Source organism: Triturus cristatus, chromosome 2_2 (assembly GCF_964204655.1).
Source record: "Triturus cristatus chromosome 2_2, aTriCri1.1, whole genome shotgun sequence".
Lineage (NCBI taxonomy): Eukaryota > Metazoa > Chordata > Amphibia > Caudata > Salamandridae > Triturus > Triturus cristatus.
The window spans coordinates 29,979,035-29,999,732 of record NC_140582.1 but is presented as its reverse complement, the minus strand read 5'-3'; the positions used below and the strand labels follow the sequence as shown (position 1 = coordinate 29,999,732).

At 41.1% G+C, this 20,698-nt stretch overlaps 1 protein-coding gene across 1 annotated transcript in view; it reads right to left on the bottom strand.

Annotated features, from left to right (window-relative positions):
- Positions 1–11,467, bottom strand: part of CCNI (cyclin I) — a 359,299-nt gene extending 347,832 nt beyond the window's left edge. Inside the window, exons 1-2 of the mRNA XM_085640959.1 lie at positions 11,197–11,467; positions 10,106–10,262 (exon numbers count right to left, since the gene is read on the bottom strand). Of these exons, the coding sequence (XP_085497085.1) occupies positions 10,106–10,219 (114 nt within the window). The 5' untranslated portion in view covers positions 10,220–10,262; positions 11,197–11,467. The remainder of the gene's footprint in view (positions 1–10,105; positions 10,263–11,196) is intronic.
- Positions 11,468–20,698: the final 9,231 nt, after the last annotated feature.

Below are 20,698 nucleotides of genomic sequence, written 5' to 3'. Positions count from 1 at the left end.
GCTTAGTGCCTAATTTGGTGGCAAATCTAAATACACCTTTGGTGCTTCTTAGATTAATATAGCTAGCTCTCTTTTGAATATTCCAGTTGTCATGTGTAGAGAATTGTAAACCCAAACAGAAATGTTGAACTTGAGTGATTTTGTGATGCACCCCAATTTATGAAAGGAACAAGTATTTATCCATCCCTTCCCACAACTAATTACATCAGATATCAGAGGAAGAGACCGGCATGCGACATCTTCAAAGTAGTGATTAATAGTGCAGTGAAGAAGATGTGCACGTATTGTAAATTACAGACACAAAGAGTGAAGTGAGAGTTACTTATGATCTGAGCTATAAACACTAACAAAGCGCTCCAACACCTTTCACTCTGTGACGACTCAGCAGAAAGAGCCGGAGGAGGGGCCCCATTTCCTGCCCTCTCCGTGATTTGGGTGTGCAGTGCGGCATTGCGTAATGTCATTGCTATCTTTGACCTAATAAAATAACACTCCACCAACTGTAGTAGGGCCCTGGCTCCACCTCCTGATGCAGGGCGGGCTGTGCTTTATGGCAGGCACTGAGGGAAGAAGGAATGGTCTCTGCTACCACTCTGGCCTCATACAGTGCCCCTGCTATTACTAGTGAGCGAAATGCGCGGAGGTGGTGGTATTGTGGTGGTAGTATTGGTGGTGGTATTGGTGATGGTACTGGTGGTGGTACTGGTGGCGGTGGTGGTACTGGTGGCGGTGGTGGTACTGGTGGCGGAGGTGGTACTGGTGGCGGAGGTGGTGGCATTGGTGGTGGTGGTGGTGGTAATAAAACAGGTTTTTGAAAACAACCAGTCAGGTGACTTAGTGCAGATGCCATTTAACACAGATGTGCTGTTATCAGCTTCAGCCCATTAGCACGCGATTATATGCTACCTGGAATTCACATGGCTTAATTTGCTAATCATTTCTTAATCCATTTTACTGGGGTGGGGGGGCCTGCAGTAACAGAAACTCAAAGTAAATAGTGCTTACAGCCTAAATAACAGGTCCCATGTAACAACCGAAGTAAAGGGGCCAGTAACCATGGGAGGTTACAAATGAAGACAAGTCCATACTAGGGAGGAACTAACAAGCCTATTAACGAATCAGAAGGCAGCATTTACGAAAGACAATGACAGATGCCAATGAAAAATATGGGAGGAGAGTGGGCACGGCTTCTCACCCATACTCTACTACAGCAGTCTCGCAGAGTGAGCAGCGCATGGGCGCTGCCGCTAGGGCTCCACCTAAAAAGAGGGGTCATTTAGTAGCATTAAAATCCCCAGTCCATACTACAAAGAAGTCAATTGGGCTTCGCTGAAAAAAGGAGTCCAATTATTCCTCCAGTGCGTCAACCACAATGACATGTGAAGCATCAAATTTGCAGTTATAAAAATTAATCATCAACATATCTGGATTCTCATCTGCACTTAATAAAACACATTGATAATATGGTGAGGCTAAAAAGGATTTATGGACTTTCAATGGTAATACAGTTGACACAAAAATGATGAGGCCTCTTTTGCCCTTCCCACACTAGATGGAGGTGCAGCTATACAAAAAGTAGTAACGCCATCTATATCAATCATATCAACCATTCATGGATCCTAGAGGCACAAAACCTGTGTTTTTTTTGTACAACACCACCAGTCCCCAGTTAAACGCTTATTTGCCAGGCCTGTAATGTTCCATGGTATTATATGAACTTCTGAGAATCCCCAAGAATAGGTGGAACGACACGTCATTATACTGGCACTGTTAAATAGTTTTAGCCACCAAAAGACTGGTGAATAATTTACTATTCTCTTGCAGGTTAGGCATTCCCTTATCTGTGGGCCAAAGGCAATCTATTCCTTCAAGGGCCTCAAGAGGCACAAACCTGTTATTAGGAGTCACACTATATCCTTGTTCTTGAGAAAAACAAGTGGTCCTAGCCTTAAAGTTAGTACAAGGAAAGGCAACGTGTTCAGGTTTATAAAAGGATCCAAACAGCTCCATCCAGGCGAGTGCAAATTTAATATAGTTAAATAGATAATTTAATATAGTTAAATAGATAATTTAATCGTTAGCAGCTGCCGGAAATTTAATACAACACGGCCCCCCTCATTAGATTTTCTGGTATTACCCATCCATTTGACCCTTCTCACCATCAACATTTCATTATACAACAGATCCACATTAGTCTTTTTTTGATGGTCAATAAACTGCTTCATTTTTAGGTCTCGCCTGAGCCAGCGCTTACAGCGCTGCTCTGGTGAGAGTGTTAGTAAGCGGGTTTTGGAAGTGCTAACCTAGTGGCTTTTTTCAGGCCTCCAGCTTGCGTTCGCGATGTCGTGCACGCGCACAGCTGCTATCCTGGTTTCTAGCATTCCTTTCCTCGCATGGCCGGCTTTCCTCCCCCTCTCTCACCCGCTACTCCCCCTCCCTTACTGCTAGGAAGAGTTTCGTGAGATGCTAAGTTCCCCTCTTACTTCCCTTCCTCACGCAAGCAAGCAAAAAGCGCTGTTCAATCACTTTACATGGTACCATAGTACATTTATTTAGTTACTATTTTTCTTTTATTTACAGACTTCAATCGTAATTTTTTTTAAATAAATGACGCTTGTCCATGAAACGTTTAGCATGAATGAAGCACTTTAACAGATATTCCTGTAAGCTTTTCCACCTTAGTTACACATGTACTGTTTTGCATCTTAATGTTTAAGAGTCATAACACATGTTAGCCTTCTTGTATGTATATAGGGACAGCTTTATCCGTGTGTAGACACTTCAGTATTTATACTAATGTTAGGACATCACTAAGCAGCACCACCACAGCACCACCACTCAGCACCACCTTAGAACCACTGCAGCATCACTCAAAACCACAACAGCATCACTCATCACCACCACAAAATAACTCCGCACCACCACAACACCACAGCAGCACTCAGCACCACCACAGCAGCACTCAGCACCACCACAGCAGCACTCAGCACCACCACAGCAGCACTCAGCACCACCACAGCAGCACTCAGCACCACCAGAGCATCACTAAGCACCACCACAACATCACCTCTTCTACTCCTCTACCCCCCCCTCTTCTACCACTCTACCCATCTTCTACCCCTCTAGTACCCGTCAAACCCTCTACTACCCCAACCCCTCTACTACCACTACACTAACAATCTACTACCCCTCTAGCCTTCTAACGCTCAGACCCCTCTACTACCCCTCTACCCCTCTTCAACACCTCAAGCACTCTTCAACACCAAAAACCCTTATTCTAAACCTCTACCCCTCTACTACCCCTCTTCGACACCTCAAGCCCTCTTCGACACATCAACCCCTCTTCTTACCCTCTTAACACTCTTCTACCCCTGTACTACCCCTCAATACCTCTACTACCCATCAACACCTACTACCCATCAACACCTACTACCCATCAACACCTCTACAACCCCTCTACACCTCTATTACCCATCTAACCCTCTTCTACCCCACTACCCCTTCTCTACTCCTCCTCTTCTACCACTCTACACATATTCTACCCCACTTCTACACCACTACCCCTCTTCTAACACTCTACCCCTCAAATACCCCTCAACCCCTCTACTACTGTGCAAACACTACTACGCCTCTACTACCCATCTTAAACATCTCTACCCCTCTTCAACACCTCAACCCCTCTTCTAAACCTTAATACCTCTTCTACTCCTCTACCCCTTTTCTACCCCCACTATACCTCTAACAACCAAATACTACCCCTCTACTATCCGTCTACTATCCATGTACTACACCTCTAATACCACTATAATACACCTGTACTAGTCCTCTACTACCCCTCTACTACACCTCAACCCCTCTTCTAACCCACATCTACACCTCTACTACCCTTATACCCTACTACCACCCCAAACCCTCTTCTCCACCTCTTCTAACCCGCTAATACACCCCTCTACTACCACTACACCCCTCAACTACCCTACTACTTCTCTACTACCCCTCTAACCCTCTTCTACCCCTCTACCACTGTAACTAGCAAACACACTTGGTCACAGCAGCATCACTCTGCGCCACCACAGCATCACTCTGCGCCACCACGGCATCACTCTGCGCCACCACGGCATCACTCTGCGCCACCACGGCATCACTCTGCGCCACCACGGCATCACTCTGCGCCACCACGGCATCACTCTGCGCCACCACGGCATCACTCTGCGCCACCGCAGCGTGTCCACTTGTTCTTGCAACTATTGTGAAATAATAGAACAGCCACTCCACGAGTGTTTGTGCCTTGCATAGTGCTTACACCTAACACATATCCTAGGGTTTCAAGGAGCTTTCTTCTTGAACCTTCGGTATGTCTCTTTTAGACACAAAAGTTCTGCTTTAACAACTTTGTGATCTTCTGCTTTGCGCCGTTTAGCATTATTGTTCAGCCCACAAATGTTAACAGAGGCAATGTGTATCTTTGTCATGCTAGGCATATGAACAACTTGCATCATCCAGTAACTTCTGCAAAGCATGATTATCTATAGACCAGGTTATCTCAGCTATCTGACAATAAAGGTGTAACTCAAGAGATGCTTTAAAATGTTTTTGTGCCTCACCCACCCTAAGAACACAGAAACCTCTATCTGGATGAATCCACCTCTCACCCCCAAGCCTTAATCCCACCCTCCTTCTCCTTCCTAAACACAAGGCAAGCAGACAGCAACTGGTCTGAATAATGGCTACTGTGTGCCACTCTTCCCAAGGCTCTGAGCCGTCCAACCCCAAACACTTGCAGTCAAACACATTCCCGTGAGACACAAAGAGAAGACAAGCATTGGCATAGCCAATAGGTCTCGCCTTTGGGACCTTATAAGTATTTAGTTATGCAGCACAATATCATTGGTACAACAACATCAACTGTTGTTGCATGGCTTAACACTTATAAGGTCCCAAAGGCGAGACCTATTGGCTATGCCAATGCTTGTTTTAGCTTCCACCAGGTCGCGGTCAAAGTTGGGACTCCCATCAATATCAAGACGCAAGGCATAGCTTCTGGTGGAAGAGGTCACAAGGTAGATGGACGGAGTCCCCAGATTAGCTGTGCGGTATGCTACCAACCCTTCCCCTTAATTTACCTCCCTGCGACATTCGACACTTTCAAGCTTGTATCTGCCCTTCACTCTGGTGTGCTACTCCTATAGTGTAACGTTGCAGGGTCAAATTCTTAGACTGGCCACAACCCTTCTCTGGTCCCTTTGATGTATCATTAGGTAGGTTTCTGGAAGCCTTGTTGTTTACCCTTCCATTATCAATATTTACTCGGTTTTCCAAGAACTTATAGTACTGGTTTCTAGAAATGCTCCAACACATTTGCTACAGCTATTCCAAGAAGACGTAACTTGCTATTTACCCCGCACAGGGTCTATTCCACATAACTTTCCAAAGCAGTCATTTGTGAGCCTAAACTTTGTGTGGGATTCAATATAAAATGACTGTTTTTGTTTCCAATATTTGGGATGTGGGTTTTACTTGCGCCCTCTTTATTTTGGCAGGAGGAGGTTGTGCTATAAGTGGAGAAGAATTTGTAATAGGAGACAAAGGAGAATTTGAAATGCATAGATTATCTTTATGTAGTAAACTGGAAGTTTCTGTGAGGGAACAGACTTGATTGAATCCCCCTTGCCCGACCCTTAGTGGTCAGGACCTAAGTGACTGTGCGTTGTGTTGCTTTGAGTCTTTCCTCCACAAACTCAATCACTTCATTTATCAGATCAGTGGGCCCGAGAGATTATTTATAATAGAATTAGACTTGGAGGCAACATTTTCTTTACCAGTGCTTCCCCATCAATGCCTGATATCGGTGCCAAGATAAGGAGGTAATGAGCTGGGCAAACCTTAGGTAGAAAGATTAATAAGAATTAGCCAGATGTTATACTCCCAATTTGGAGGAGTATATTTTAAGGGGGTGGCCCAGCCCAGCATCATTCAGGCTCAGCTGGGCCTGTATTGGTCCGGTCTCTGCCCGGGCGCACTCAGCACTGTGGGGGAAGTGTGTCCTTAAGTAGTGCCTCCCTGCAGCAGCTGTGAGTCTGTTGCACCTTGGTCTGTGTAGTCCTCGGGGCAAGAAAGCAGCCACCACCAGAGAAAAGTCCTGCGCTGCGTGAGAGCGATTATCCTTAAGTAGCGCCCCCTGCAGCAGTTGCGAGTCTTTTGCTCTTTGAAAGGTGTAGTCCTCAGGGTAAGAAAGAGGCCATCAATAGAGAAATGTCCCACACTGCGGAGGAGCGAGTGTCCTTTACTATTGACTCGCCGCAAGAGCCGCAATTCTGTTGTGAGGGCCTCGTAAGGGTGAAAACTATCAAGGCAAAAAAGGAACATGGAGACAATAGACCTATTTGAACAGTTATACACTCCAAAAATCAAACATTAATTTATGTTTGCTTAAACAGCAGTACACAGAACGTGTATTAAATCATATCTGTGTAGATGTTTTGCCCGAATGTATTAAATTCCATAACTAGGTCGTCATCAGGACAAGGAAAATAAGGCACACCATCCTGGGGGCTTATAGGGATGACAAGGAGGCATGAAAGTATTGCCAACAAAATTGATTTGTTTCCTTTTCTTTCTATGGCCAGGTGGGTACCAGTAGATTCAATATGACCATAATAGTGCCCAACAGCGTTGTTAGTATGTGGGTCAGAAAGACCTCCACTATACTCTTGCGCTCATGTTTTGATTCAAACAAAAAAAACCTGTGGCCACTTAAGATGGTGCAAATGAGTCACCATTCTTGAAGTGGAAGCATGACTGATCCACAAAACATTGTCAACTGTGGCAGAGACAACCAATGATAGTTGATTCAGCCCAAAGAACATCTCTGGTGCGTACCAACAAAAGAAAAAAAAAAAACACCTATTTACACATCTTTCTCACAAGATGCAAACTACCGTCTGGGCCCAGACAATTTTTATTACATACAATGACATATACTCTAATATTTTTAATCTCGAGTGCCATCAAGCACCCATAACTGAGCAGAGTACAAAATACACTGATGACCTTAAAGCAAAAAAGGACATTGTGGAAGAAGTGGTGTTAGTATAAACACTTTTCATTGTTGATATAGTTACCAGCCTGCTTGACATCTTGGATATTCAAACATTACCAGCTCTGGGCTGGCTGTAGCTTTGGACTTGTCCATTTTGAAATCCAAAGTTAATCCAAACCTGTGCTAACTTTTCCACAAGGTACATGTATTAAGTGGCGACCCTGTAGTCCTCAGAAACTGGGTTTCAGAAGTGCTTGAGCGTACAATGGTTCTGTTGGACCAATTCTTGCAAATTCAATAAATATTTAGTGGAGGCCGGTAACGTGACCTCACGAAGTGATCAATCACTGAAAAAATGCACACATTTTTATAAGTTGAAAGGGGCTTTTTATCAAACAAAGCATAAAATGTAATTAAATAACAGGTGCGCCACACAAAATTGAACGGCACGGTGCCCATGAATGGTGAAAAAAGTAAATGTAGACAAACTCAAAATATATACTGATTTATGCCCAACTGCTTCTTTAAAAAGCTTCACAAAAGGAGAATTGGAACTTTTTACAGTGATTAATCACTGTGTGAGAACACGTTGCTGACCTCCACTAAACATTTATTGAATTTCCAGGAATTGGTCTGATAAAACTATTATTCTCCCACACAACTTTTTCATAAGAAGCGTATAAGTACTTGGAGCGGTTTTCCATTAAATATTGACATTTAGTTTAAAACTTCTCTTCACTGCCACCAAAAAATATAGAGAAGGATTAAAAAGAAATGATCTCACAACTTTGATACAGTTATGCTCCAGCAGCCAGAACTCACTCAAGTCATAAGTTTAGTATCATTCTGACAGGGAGAAACCTTGATGTAGGACATTGCATTTTCAGCTGCAAGTCGATTTTAGCAGGTCCACAAACTGAATGGGTAGAGAATTCCATAAATAGGGGCTTAAAAGAAGTAGCTGTGGAATCCCAACTATGGCATCTTTTCGGATACTGGCATGCATGCTTGTGTTTTGATTTCTCAATTTAAAAAAAGTGAGAGCATATCACCCCGGGATTTTGCACAAGTCTATTTTAATTAATTTATGCCACGGTTTATGGTCAACCAATATACGCGTGCAGAAAGGTTTCGATGTCAAAAAGCATTCTAAGGTAATTCTTCCTCAAAGGAAATTCACACAAACTAAGCCAAAAAAGATAACTACAACAAAAAAACAAAAAAAAAATTAAGAAAGGCATCGGTGACCACCTTAACTCAGGATTCACAAACTTTTCAGGAAAAATGTTCTCACTATTGAATTAAAGTTTGAGCATAGTTTTTCAAATCTAAAATAAGAATGGTAATTACTATAGCCCGATGCCCAGGACATATTGTTTGGGGTCAATGGCAACAAGTTCTCATGTGTATTTTGTCCTTGGGACACGTAGGTTCAACCCCCTACAGCACAAACCCTTTGGCTGCCAGTTTCCATTACCACATTATGGATCGAGAAAGGGCATTGTCTGCAGTTAATTGTGTGCAAGTATTAATGATCGGACGGCATTACTGACAGTGGTTCCAGTATACAAATACATACAAATGTTTTCTAAAATGTATAACAATATAAGGCTTTGTATAATGCCCCCAGAATGCTCCGATTAGATGCAAATATTTGCAGAAGCTTGAAAGCAAGATTGATGATTCTTTGCTTTCGAAATAAAATGTTCATAAAAAATGCAAAAAGGTGTGTAGATTTGCTCATGCAAAAAACTGTTGAGTGTTTGGAAGTTCACTTTCCCTCCAACCACTTATTTCCCAGCTCTAGAAGAAGTTTTATGTCTGACATTGTCAGGAGTACATTTTCAACTTTTCAGTATGGGAAAAGATTAAAGAGTTGGTGAAATTCCCTAAAACATGTAAGTTAGTAGATTTGCAGAGACCTAAAAGTGCATTTCAACCCTGGAACAGTTGCTTACCACTACCTTCAGCCCTAGTATGTAGATCTCCGGAAACATGGTAAAATAAGGGAATTGCTAGTATTCAAACCCTACCATGGTATGACTCCTGGCATAATCAGAGAGGCTATATCAGAGCTCTTATATAATGAGATTGCTGCCATAATTTGTCAGCTCATTACATGGCACAAAAGGGACAAGGGGATTTTGTTACAGGACAAGTAGATTTATAAATCATCTTCAACCATGTACAAGTAGATATTTTATTCAATTTAACAACCCTGTTGGTAATTAGGCAAAAATCCTAAACTTTGGAACACCCACCCTCCTACAAGGCATATGAAAAGGGAGTTATAAAACACCTCTTCATAAAAACCCTGAGACCTCCGTGGTCCAACAGCAGATCGGACATATCCCTCTTCCCAAAACTAAATTTTGGTGAGAATACATTTTTTTCCCTTGGTTGGTCGCCTGCATTAAAGAGGATACTGGCAAGATGTTCTAAAACGTAGGGATAATAATCAATAAATTACCAAGTCAGTTAGAAAACCTGGTTAGACCACATCCCTCTGGTATGATATTCTGACCCGGTAGAGAAATCTCCCTATAACCTGAATATGCAAGATAATATAAACAGAGTTTTACTCAGTAGCACTGTGTTCTATATGCATGTTCTTTTTATTGATTCGAAAAAGGTTATGGATTGGTACACTGCATTAGCCTTCATGACCGCACAAGTCACTTGTGTGGATTTCAATGCTAAATAAACCAACAGCACACGTCTCAAATATATTTTCCAGAATGTTCCAGCATTATGAGCTATCAATGTTTGCCAGATTTGTAATCACAATGTTAAACAGAAAACATTTCTGAAAGCAGTATTTGGGAAAATGTATTTCAGTCCTTAAGGATAACGGAAAGAATATGAATTCTCCAGGTTAGCAATGTATACACCCAAATGACAGCTATAGGCCTCTGGCAGTGTGATATATTTTTTTCCCTTTGGGCTGATCAGCACAAAAACTGTAAGCTGTAACACCCACAAGTAACTTCTGGTGATAAGACCTTAAACAGGTGGTTATTATTATTGGCATGGCACAACATCTGCAACAAAAAAGGAAAACATTACCTGATTACTGAGAATTTTGGGCACGTACACCTTCCCCATCTGGGCTTCTTTAGAAATTGCCACTTCTAAAAGAAATGACAATCTCTGGCTCTCCAGGGGACCTGAAAACTTCATGGTACCCCTTGGATACGCCTGCCTCCCGGCCGGATACGACTACCTGAGAAAGTAAAGTAGAAAGCAGAGATGTGCTTTGGTACATTAGATCCACATTTAGACTAATGCTAACTAGGATTAAGCTTTCTACGCGATTTTGTGTTCAAACGGTGGGGGATTCTCACAAACTGTAATGTTTGCTGTTCGAGTGAAAGAAAACCTAAATGACAGGCAACAATAGGAAAACAACGTTGTGCGAATGCTGGGCCACTTTAAATTTAATAAAAAAGCACTCAAGGAAATTAATCTAGAAAATACTACAGCGAATGTGCAGCACAGAGTCTCAATAAATATGCAGACATATCGTACTCGCTGACACTACAGATAAATAAAGAGGCATGAGATGGACCTTCATAAACTCCAGTTTGATTCGGTTTCATTCTAGTTATCAACACTGAATTAGCACGTATATATTGCATACAACACCTGGCGAGGTGCTAAAGTTATGAGGTTTAAACTTTATTATTTGTAAACATGTCACTTGTGTATCGCTTCCTCGTGGCATCTACAAAAATGTGGTATCCATCAATATAGATTCAGGTTGCCGAATACCTCAATGATGCCAGAAACCCTCTGTGACGTCACTCTAATCAAGTCAACTTATAAGTGACGCCACAAAGGTAAAGCAACATCAATTTCGGGGACACATAATACAAACCTACAAAAAATTACTGCAACAACAAAAAATACACTGTAGTCAGGAACTGGGAATCTTATTTTGAAACCGCAATACGCTAGTCATACCATTTGCTGTACCAGCCCGTCTGATCTTTTCTAATATAATTAAGGTAACGCATTATTGTTGCATTTGCTACTAGAAAATGGGTGCATTCCGCGTAAGACTATCACCAAAGATCGGAAGGGTCAAGACTGCCCGACCCCCCCAATCCCCACCCCCTTTCGTTTCCCTACTCCCAAGTGTCACTTAAACCTCTTACCTCCCCTGCAAACCTGTAAAATTCACAGTTGCATTTGGAGCTCATCCGGTCCATTAAAAATAACGTAAAATATCTTAATACAAAGAAAAAATATTCAGGCTGCTTCCTGCATCTTGCTGTTGGACTGGGGGCGCATCCTGGCAGTGGACACTGGCCCTGTGGGTTGGGGGATTAAAAAAATAAAAGGGGGTAATTATATAAAAATATAAAGCTAGCAAAAGGTAAGACGCAGAGCAAGCACTGCCAGGGGGCGGGGATAAAAAAAAAAGGACCGGCTGTCCGCGGAAGGATTCTTAATCTCGGTCAAAATGTATAAAAACCAAAGAAGGACAAAGGCTCTACAACTGTTGGCTTACGGAGCCGTATTTACAAGCGTGTTATACAGTCCTTTCTATACTAGTTTCCAAGTTGAAAAAGCATGAATACAATACATAGATATCACTTAATCGTGCTACTCTCATGTACTGAAGAATTTCATACGATAAATATTTAAAAACTGGTTAGATACGCGGATCCCTGTACTAGCTCAATATTATAACTAGTTTTATAAATCTCTCGCTTTATTGACATATATATATAAATATATGTAATATATATACATATAGATATACATGTTTGCATTGATTTTTCTTGGTAGATACTCGGGGTATTGGGATCGATGGCTAAATCTTCAAGTGCCAGGACGAAATATTACTCCCGCTAAAGCTGTTTGTACGTTAGTCCTTCCTTTATGTCCAACGTCTCGGGGCGGGCCCTTTTTTTTCTGCCGTTGTCAACAAAACCATTCTACGTTTTATGCCTTTCTTGTGCCCTGCAGACGTGTAAAATGTTTTCTGTTCTCGTCTTGCCATAATCGGTTATACGGAGATTTTTTTATTTTGCACTTTTATATAGCGTGAACTCGATCGGAAATTAGTGGGTTACTTTACATGAGCGCCAGCAAGTTACAATACAAAGGGAAACATTCATATATATTTTTTTATAGGCGCAGGGGGATTAACAGGCACATGCATCATCATAGGGTTTTGCGATTCCTTAATAGCGATTATTAAGGAATCGCAATTAAGGAATAGCAAAACCCTATGCATGTAGGAATCGCTAAAGAAATAGCGATTCCCACAAATTCCTTAATTGCGACTAGCAAATTGCGAGTCGCAATTAAGGAATGTCTTCCCATTCATTCCTATGGGCCTCCAGGCCCATAGGAATGAATTAGAGATTGCGGGAGCAATTTGCGAGTACCAGTAGGCACTCGCAAATTGCTCCCGCAATTTCGATGGTGCAAGGGTGTCAAAATGACACCCTAATCCACCCATGTATGTTCACTCTGCACAAATGTTCCATACACACATGCTCTAAGGGCATGTGTGTGGGCAACATGAAACTTAGAAAAATGCAAATAATTGCATTTTTCTAAGTTGTCGCAAATTACCATGAGGTCCAGCCTCATGGTAATTTCCTCACGCTAATAGAGAAATCGCTATTTTTTAAACTGTAATGCATTGCATTTAAGGAATCTCAATTAGGGATTCCTTAAATGCAATCGCTATTTAAGGAATCCCAATTTTGAGATTCCCTAAATAGCGATTTTTGCATTTGGGATGATGCATCCCAAATGCAAAAATACCGGTCGCAAAGGGGCAGATTCTGAGAATCTGCCCGTTTGCGACCGGTTTTGTGCTTGATGCATGTGCCTGTAAGTGATTTGCCCAGGGTCACAGGATGTTGAGCCTGCAGTGTCCTGCTAGACACGTACTTGTGTTCAGCCTTGTGCTGTAACCCCACGTTACACCCAACCCATCACAGGTGAGTTTACCCTGCTAATAAAAGGCAAGGCACTCGTGCCCTGGGCCAGTTACCAGTACCATATACTGTGTGTATGTGCTGGAGCAGGGTTTTCTATTTAAACTCAAACTTCAGTTTATATTTCTATATGTCATAATTAAAATTACTAACGAATAACTATTAGATATTAATTTTGTCGAGTGTTTTGACTGATCAACCTTACTAATGAAAAAATTACACGTGGGAATGCAATTGTGTGGCTTTATTAATACGTAAACTAAATTGGTGAGCAAATTAATTAAATATGTGTGGCTAAAGTGCTATTTGTTATGTGTTTGCGCTTTAAAATAATATGCTTTAATGCTTTTTTATGTCGCAAATGGCTAGATAATTACATACACATAAGGGTATTAGTGGGAATTAACACTGTATAATCATTACGATGTAGTAACGTTGTTTTGTGTTTCTTTTAATTAAGATTGTCCATTTTGGCCTATTGGAAAATGGCCGATATTTACAGCCTGCATTTGAGTAGATGAAATACGAAGAGAGGCCTCGCTGAATATGGTTGAACATGACCTCGGCCTCTGTCTGAGCTAAAAGTTTCCGAAAGGACAGCAGCTCTGGGCTCATCGCCAGATATCCTTGGAAGAGAACAATTGCCACAATGAACATTTTGATAAACTTGCGGTGGCTTCACTATAATTCCGGAGAAGGGCATCCATGAATGTTGCAGATTTAGTTTGTGCTTCCTTCTTCCGTGTTTTTATTTTTGAAATATACGAGAGTGGAGATTTTTCTAAATGTTGCGAGCCAACATCCTTTCCTGCTCGCTCTGCTCAACGGACGTTTAGAGCTTGTTTGTAACTTTTAATGTGTAAGTTTTAGTATAAATATTGTTAGACTAGAGAGGGTCTAAGGCCACTTCTTCCCGAACTTATGCTCGAGAGGATCGATGCTGATCGAAAAGACGGCGACTCAGGAGACTTTGAGAGACCTGTCCTGACCTAAATACGATATTTAGCTAGAATAGGTAATTATGAGAATAATGATTTTGCTATTGAATGACTTTTCATTTGAACTAATTTAGATAAAATAACCTTTTGTTTGAATTACAGTGTCGATTTTTGCATTTCGGTTTGGACAGCGTATTTTGGCATGGTGCCGTATCCCACAGGGGTATACAGAGAGTCCTTCAATTTTCAATCAATTGTTGAAAAAGTCTTTGGAGAGTCTGATCATGCCTGAAAGCTCAGTACTAGTACAGTAAATTGATGACCTACTTGTGGCATCAAAGACACGTGAAGCTTGTGAAGTAGATACCATAGCTTTACTGAATCATCTGGCAGATGGAGGGTTAAAGGTATCTCCAGCCAAATTGCAATTTTGCAAGAAAGAAGTACATCATCTTGGACACAATATTGAGAAAGGTCTGAGAAAAGTGACCAATGACAGGATCAAAATTATCAGAGGAATGAGAGCCCCAATGACCCAGAGAGAAGTGAGAATGTTTCTGGGAATGGTGGGTTATTGTCGTCAGTGGATAAGTAATTTTTCCCTGATAGCAAAGCCACTGATTAAATTGACCAAAAGTGAGGTGAAAGATCCCTTGGAACTGAATGCAGAACAAATGGCAGCATTTGTGGAATTAAAGAGCAGATTATGTGAAGCTCCTGCTCTGGGAATGCCAGACTATGAGAAGGAGTTTGAACTGTATTGTAGTGAGAGAAATGGATGTGCACTTTCAGTGTTAATCCAGAAACATGGACGTCTGAGAAGGCCAATTGCGTACTTCTCATCAACACTTGACCCAGTAGCTGTGGGTTTACCAGGTTGCCTGAAAGCAGTAGCTGCCACATGCAGAAGCTTGGAACAGAGTGAGGGTATAATAATGGGATATCCTGTAAGGGTGTTCGTACCTCATGATGTGGCAATTCTTTTGACAAGAAGCAGAACTCAATATATGTCACATAGTCGGCTGACTAAATATGAGAAAATCATTCTGGGAGCATCAAATGTGACTCTTGAGAGATGTGTGGATGTGAATCCAGCAACACTCTTGCCAGATGCTGAAAATGTGAGTGTGAGAGATGATGTTGATCATGATTGCTTGGATGTGCTTGATTACTGCACAAAACCGAGACCAGATATAAGAGATCTGCCACTGCCTGAGAGTGATCATGTGTTGTTTGTGGATGGATCATGTTTGAGAACAGAAGAAGGTGTGCTGAGTGCAGCATATGCGGTGTGTAAAGTCTCGGAAGTTATGGAAGCTTCATCTTTGAAAGGAGTTAAATCTGCTCAAGTGGCTGAATTGGTGGCATTGACAAAAGCTTGTAAGATTGGGAAGAATGTGAGAGTGACTGTAATGACTGATAGTCATTACGGATTTGGAGTGGTTCATGACTTTGGCCAGCTTTGGCTACAGAGAGGTTTCTTGACTTCAAGTGGAACTCCTATAAAGAATGCTGAAGTGATTGGGAAATTGCTTGAGGCGATACAGCTGCCTAAAGAACTAGCAGTTGTAAAATGTGCTGCTCATGGACAGGGAGATGATTTTGTTACTCTTGGTAATCGGTTCGCAAATGACATAGCACAGTATTGTGTAAAGAATAATCATTCAATTAACAAGGGAAGAGAGAAGGAAATGTCTTTTTGTTCTGTGATGTTTACTAATGTCCTGGAAACTTGGGATGAGGTGAAACAGTTGTAGGATGAAGCAGGAGATGAGAAATGAGAGATTGGATCAAAGCAGGTTGTGCTCCAAGAGAAAAAGATCATGTTTGGATCTATAGGGATGGAAGACCAGTCATGCCAAATTCCATGTTGTCAACAATGGCGAGAATGTATCATGGCCAGGGACATCTGGGGAGGGATGCTATGATTAGGTCCTTCAAACAAACGTGGTACAATGCAAAGTTCAGGCTGATTGCAGAGAGCATCTGTCAAAGATGTTTGATTTGTCAGCAATTCAATACTGGAAAGAAAACAGTGGTGAGCCTAGGAACAATAGGCAGAGAAGGAGGTCCTTTTACCAGAATGCAAATAGATTTCATTGAAATGCCACAGGTCAATAGATTGAGGTATGTTCTAGTGGTAGTCTGTTTGTTCTCAAGGTGGGTGGAAGCCTATCCAACCAGGAGAAATGATGGAATAACAGTGGCCAAGTTGCTGTTAAGAGAATTGATTCCTAGGTACGGGTTCCCAGTGACAATTGAGTCAGACAGAGGGGGACACTTCTACAATGAGCTCATGGGTTTAATTTGTGAAGCATTGAGCATACAGCAGAAGCTACATTGTGCATACAGGCCAGAGGCTTCTGGCATTGTTGAACAGATGAATGGCACAATCAAAAACAGAATTGGTAAGATGTGCTTAGCCACTGGAATGAAATGGCCTGATGTTTTGCCTCTAGTGCTAATGACTATTAGATCTACTCCAGACAGAACTACAGGGTTGAGTCCGCATGAAATATTGATGGGACGTGCAATGAGACATGCATTTGTGCCTGTCAACAAGTTGATGACAATAACTGATGACATGATTTTGGATTACTGTAAAGGCCTGGCTGACGCAGTTCATTCTGTGTTTCACCAGGTTGGAGAAGACGCCACTACACTTGAAAAGAAGCAAGCCCATGATCTGAGCCCAGGGGATTGGGTGAGAATAAAAATTGCTTGGTTCCAAGGTGGGGAAGGCCAAGACAAGTCATTCTGACTACAACGACTGCTGTGAAGTGTGCTGGAGTAAAGAACTGGGTTCATGCAAGTCATACCCTGAGAGTTCCAAATCAAAAGGATGGGACTGGGAAAGAGTACTTTGAAGAGTCAGATTCCAGTGATGATGCAGACACTGAAACAGTGAGAAGAAAAAAGAATCCTGAAAGGGGGGAAAGAGAGTCAGAAAGAGAGTCAGGTGATTCTTTTTTCTTACTAAGAGAGGCTTCAAGAGGAACTTTGAGAACCTCAGAGGAGAGTTCAGATTCTGGGAAGGTGCCTGAAGTTTCAACGAGCAGTGAAAAAGGAAAAGAGAAAGAAAGAAGAGAAAAGAGCAATTCCGCAGAGACTACACCTGAGTCAGATGAAGAGATTGAGGATCCACCTGAGATTACTCCTGAAGAAGTAGGGCCAGAAGAAGATAGAGAGGGACAGATTGCGGAAGACCCCCGAGGAGGTGTAGGGAACATTCTTGATAAGCTAGGTGAAGGGACAAGTAGACAGCAAGAAGATTGCGTGTCGGAGACCCGAGGAGGGACAGTAGTAGGGAAATCTCAATCGGTGGAGAAGAAGACTGTAGGAAAAGAGAAAATCATTGATGAACCAGAGGCAAATGAGACAGAATCGGATGAGAGTGAGAATGAGAAACCAGAGGGTCGAGTTCTGAGAAAGAGAACTTGGATTGGAGAAAGAAACAATAGAGAAGTGAAACAGAAAAGGAGTGTAAAGGGAGATCTTTGGCCTAACAAGATAAAGAGGCTGAGGTATCGACTGACACGAGGGAATTCATCGAAAGCCGAACAGGTGAACGAGGTGTCAAGTCAAAATCAAGCAAAAGAGGAAGAACAAAAGAAATCAAAAGAACCAGAGGAGATCAAGAGAATCAGAAAGCCCAACCAGAAGTATAGGTCACCGGAATGGACGTATGTGGCACTGTCTGAAGGAGAAGAAGAGGCAGAAAGTCAAGGAAATCCAGAGGGGACCTTACGGAAAGTGGTTGAGGAGGAGAAAACTGTTGGAATCCTGAAAGTTATCTTGACTGACATTGGAGAAGAGTCAGATGCTCAGGATATTGAAGATCTGATACAATTTGATGTTGCTGAAGAAGAAGTGAAAAGTGATGAAAATCCGAACTGAGTGAACTGAAGGGGTCACTTGGAGAAGAGTGAAGAAGAAGAAATCTAAAAATTAACGGATTGAAATAATCTAATGTTCTAGAGATTCAGTAGTGGAGTGGTAGAGGCTAAGTCAAAAGACACAGCCAAAGTAGTAAAATGGCTAACACAGAAATTAATCAAAATAGATGTACCTTTCTGAAAAGATGGTGCAGAATGTGCTGCTGCTGTACAGGATTATTAATGCTACTATGGAGTGTACTTGCTTTGTTAGTTACTTTTAGAGTTACAATAGACACTTTTGGAATACAGACTGAGAATATGACTAACACAGAGAAGGGTTCACAGAAAGTAGTGCCAACTAGAATTAGTAACATATACATACATAAGGATAGGTCAATTAATGATTTTTCTAGTAATGTTTTTTCAAAATTGTTGTATGAATACGTAAAGACAATGGAAGTAAGGGATTGCTACGTCTGTATGCAATTGCCTGCATCCGTTTCAGAGGGAGTTACTTATCATCATCTTCCAGCTACGTATGGGATTTCATGTAGTGTGTTAAGTAGTATTTTTTATCTATTAGGGAAAATAGATTATGAGATGTCTAATAAAGATAATATTTTTGGGCAATTGCCTATGAATGAAAAGCTGAATCCTGCTAAAGAAGCTAACATTTTTGGTGAGATTTTTATTGAAACAGAAGAATTAACATTAGATTACATTTTTAGAAACAATTTAACTTGTAGCTTGAAAGAAGAAGAAAAAGCTTTCCTAAACATGGTAGAAAAAAGGAGAGTGAGTATGCATGAAAAGGCAGGAGAATATAAAATGAGTGAGACAATGTGGGACATTGAGATGGGAAAGGAGTTGAAGAATGGGGCCAGTCCAACTTTGGCTTTAGATGCACCACAGAAGGGTAAACTATGCATTACTAGAAGGAAATCCCAATATGATAGTTATTTTGTTGGGACTAGTGAGTGTCATGATACATACTTTATTGCAACAGGATGGGGATTCAAGGGAGGAGAAGATCCAGTTTTCCCGGGAGTGTATTATATATGTGGGAATAAGGCTTATTACAGGTTGCCTGACCATTGGTATGGCACATGTTATGTTGGCCTGGTCTTTCCAAAGATTTTTCATATGGATAGAATAGAAGATGCAGAACAAATTAATTTACTAACACGCTTTAAGAGAGAAACTTGGTCAGAAATTGTAGGAGATATTTTTGGAGCTTTGATTCCAGCAGTGGGAATTTCATTAAATGCATATGGAATTCGGAAGCTGTCAACAGTGGTGGATCGCTTATCGACAAGCACCGCTGGAGGGTTTCTATTGGTGAATACAGAGATGGTTGCCTTACGCGCCATGTCTATGCAAAATCGACTTGCCCTTGATATTCTATTGGCCAAAGAGGGTGGAGTCTGTGGAATGCTGAAGGTTCAACATTGTCCCACTTACATTCCTGATGAAAGCAAGGATCTGAAGGTCTATATCAAAAATATTACTGATTTGCATGAAGAATTAGTACCACTGGAAGCTGAAAGTATCTGGACTAAAATGGCTAATAAGATGATTGCTGTTAAGAATTTTATTGCTAAGATAGGTAGTACCATTTTTGGTAAAATATTATTTCCATTGACATGTATGATTGTTGCTTTATTGATTCTTAGATTAGGATGTTTATGTTGTAAATACAGGAGAAGTAAAAAGAACATAATGAGAGAAAATACTAAAAAGAGACAAAAAAGGTCAAAAAGAGACCCACAAGAAATAGAATTAGAAGAATTTAGAGAGAGCATGTACTTAGAAACGAAAAGAGATGATGAAAGAGAAACTGTGTGTAGCATGAATGCAAAAAGACATTTGAATTTCTCCTAAAGAAAGGGGACTACATTTTTTTTGGTTGGATTTTTGTGGTGATAATATATCACCAAAGGGGGGATTGCTGGAGCAGGGTTTTCTATTTAAACTCAAACTTCAGTTTATATTTCTATATGTCATAATTAAAATTACTAACGAATAACTATTAGATATTAATTTTGTCGAGTGGTTTGACTGATCAACCTTACTAATGAAAGAATTACACGTGGGAATGCAATTGTGTGGCTTTATTAATACGTGAACTAAATTGGTGAGCAAATTAATTAAATATGTGTGGCTAAAGTGCTATTTGTTATGTGTTTGCGCTATAAAATAATATGCTTTAATGCTTTTTTATGTCGCAAATGGCTAGATAATTACATACACATAAGGGTATTAGTGGGAATTAACACTGTATAATCATTACGATGTAGTAACGTTGTTTTGTGTTTCTTTTAATTAAGATTGTCCATTTTGGCCTATTGGAAAATGGCCGATATTTACAGCCTGCATTTGAGTAGATGAAATACGAAGAGAGGCCTCGCTGAATATGGTTGAGAATGACCTCGGCTTCTGTCTGAGCTAAAAGTTTCCGAAAGGACAGCAGCTCTGGGCTCATCGCCAGATATCCTTGGAAGAGAACAATTGCCACAATGAACATTTTGATAAACTTGCGGTGGCTTCACTATAATTCCGGAGAAGGGCATCCATGAATGTTGCAGATTTAGTTTGTGCTTCCTTCTTCCGTGTTTTTATTGTTGAAATATACGAGAGTGGAGATTTTTCTAAATGTTGCGAGCCGACATCCTTTCCTGCTTGCTCTGCTCAACGGACGTTTAGAGCTTGTTTGTAACTTTTAATGTGTAAGTTTTAGTATAAATATTGTTAGACTAGAGAGGGTCTAAGGCCACTTCTTCCCGAACTTATGCTCGAGAGGATCGATGCTGATCGAAAGGATGGCGACTCAGGAGACTTTGAGAGACCTGTCCTGACCTAAATACGATATTTAGCTAGAATAGG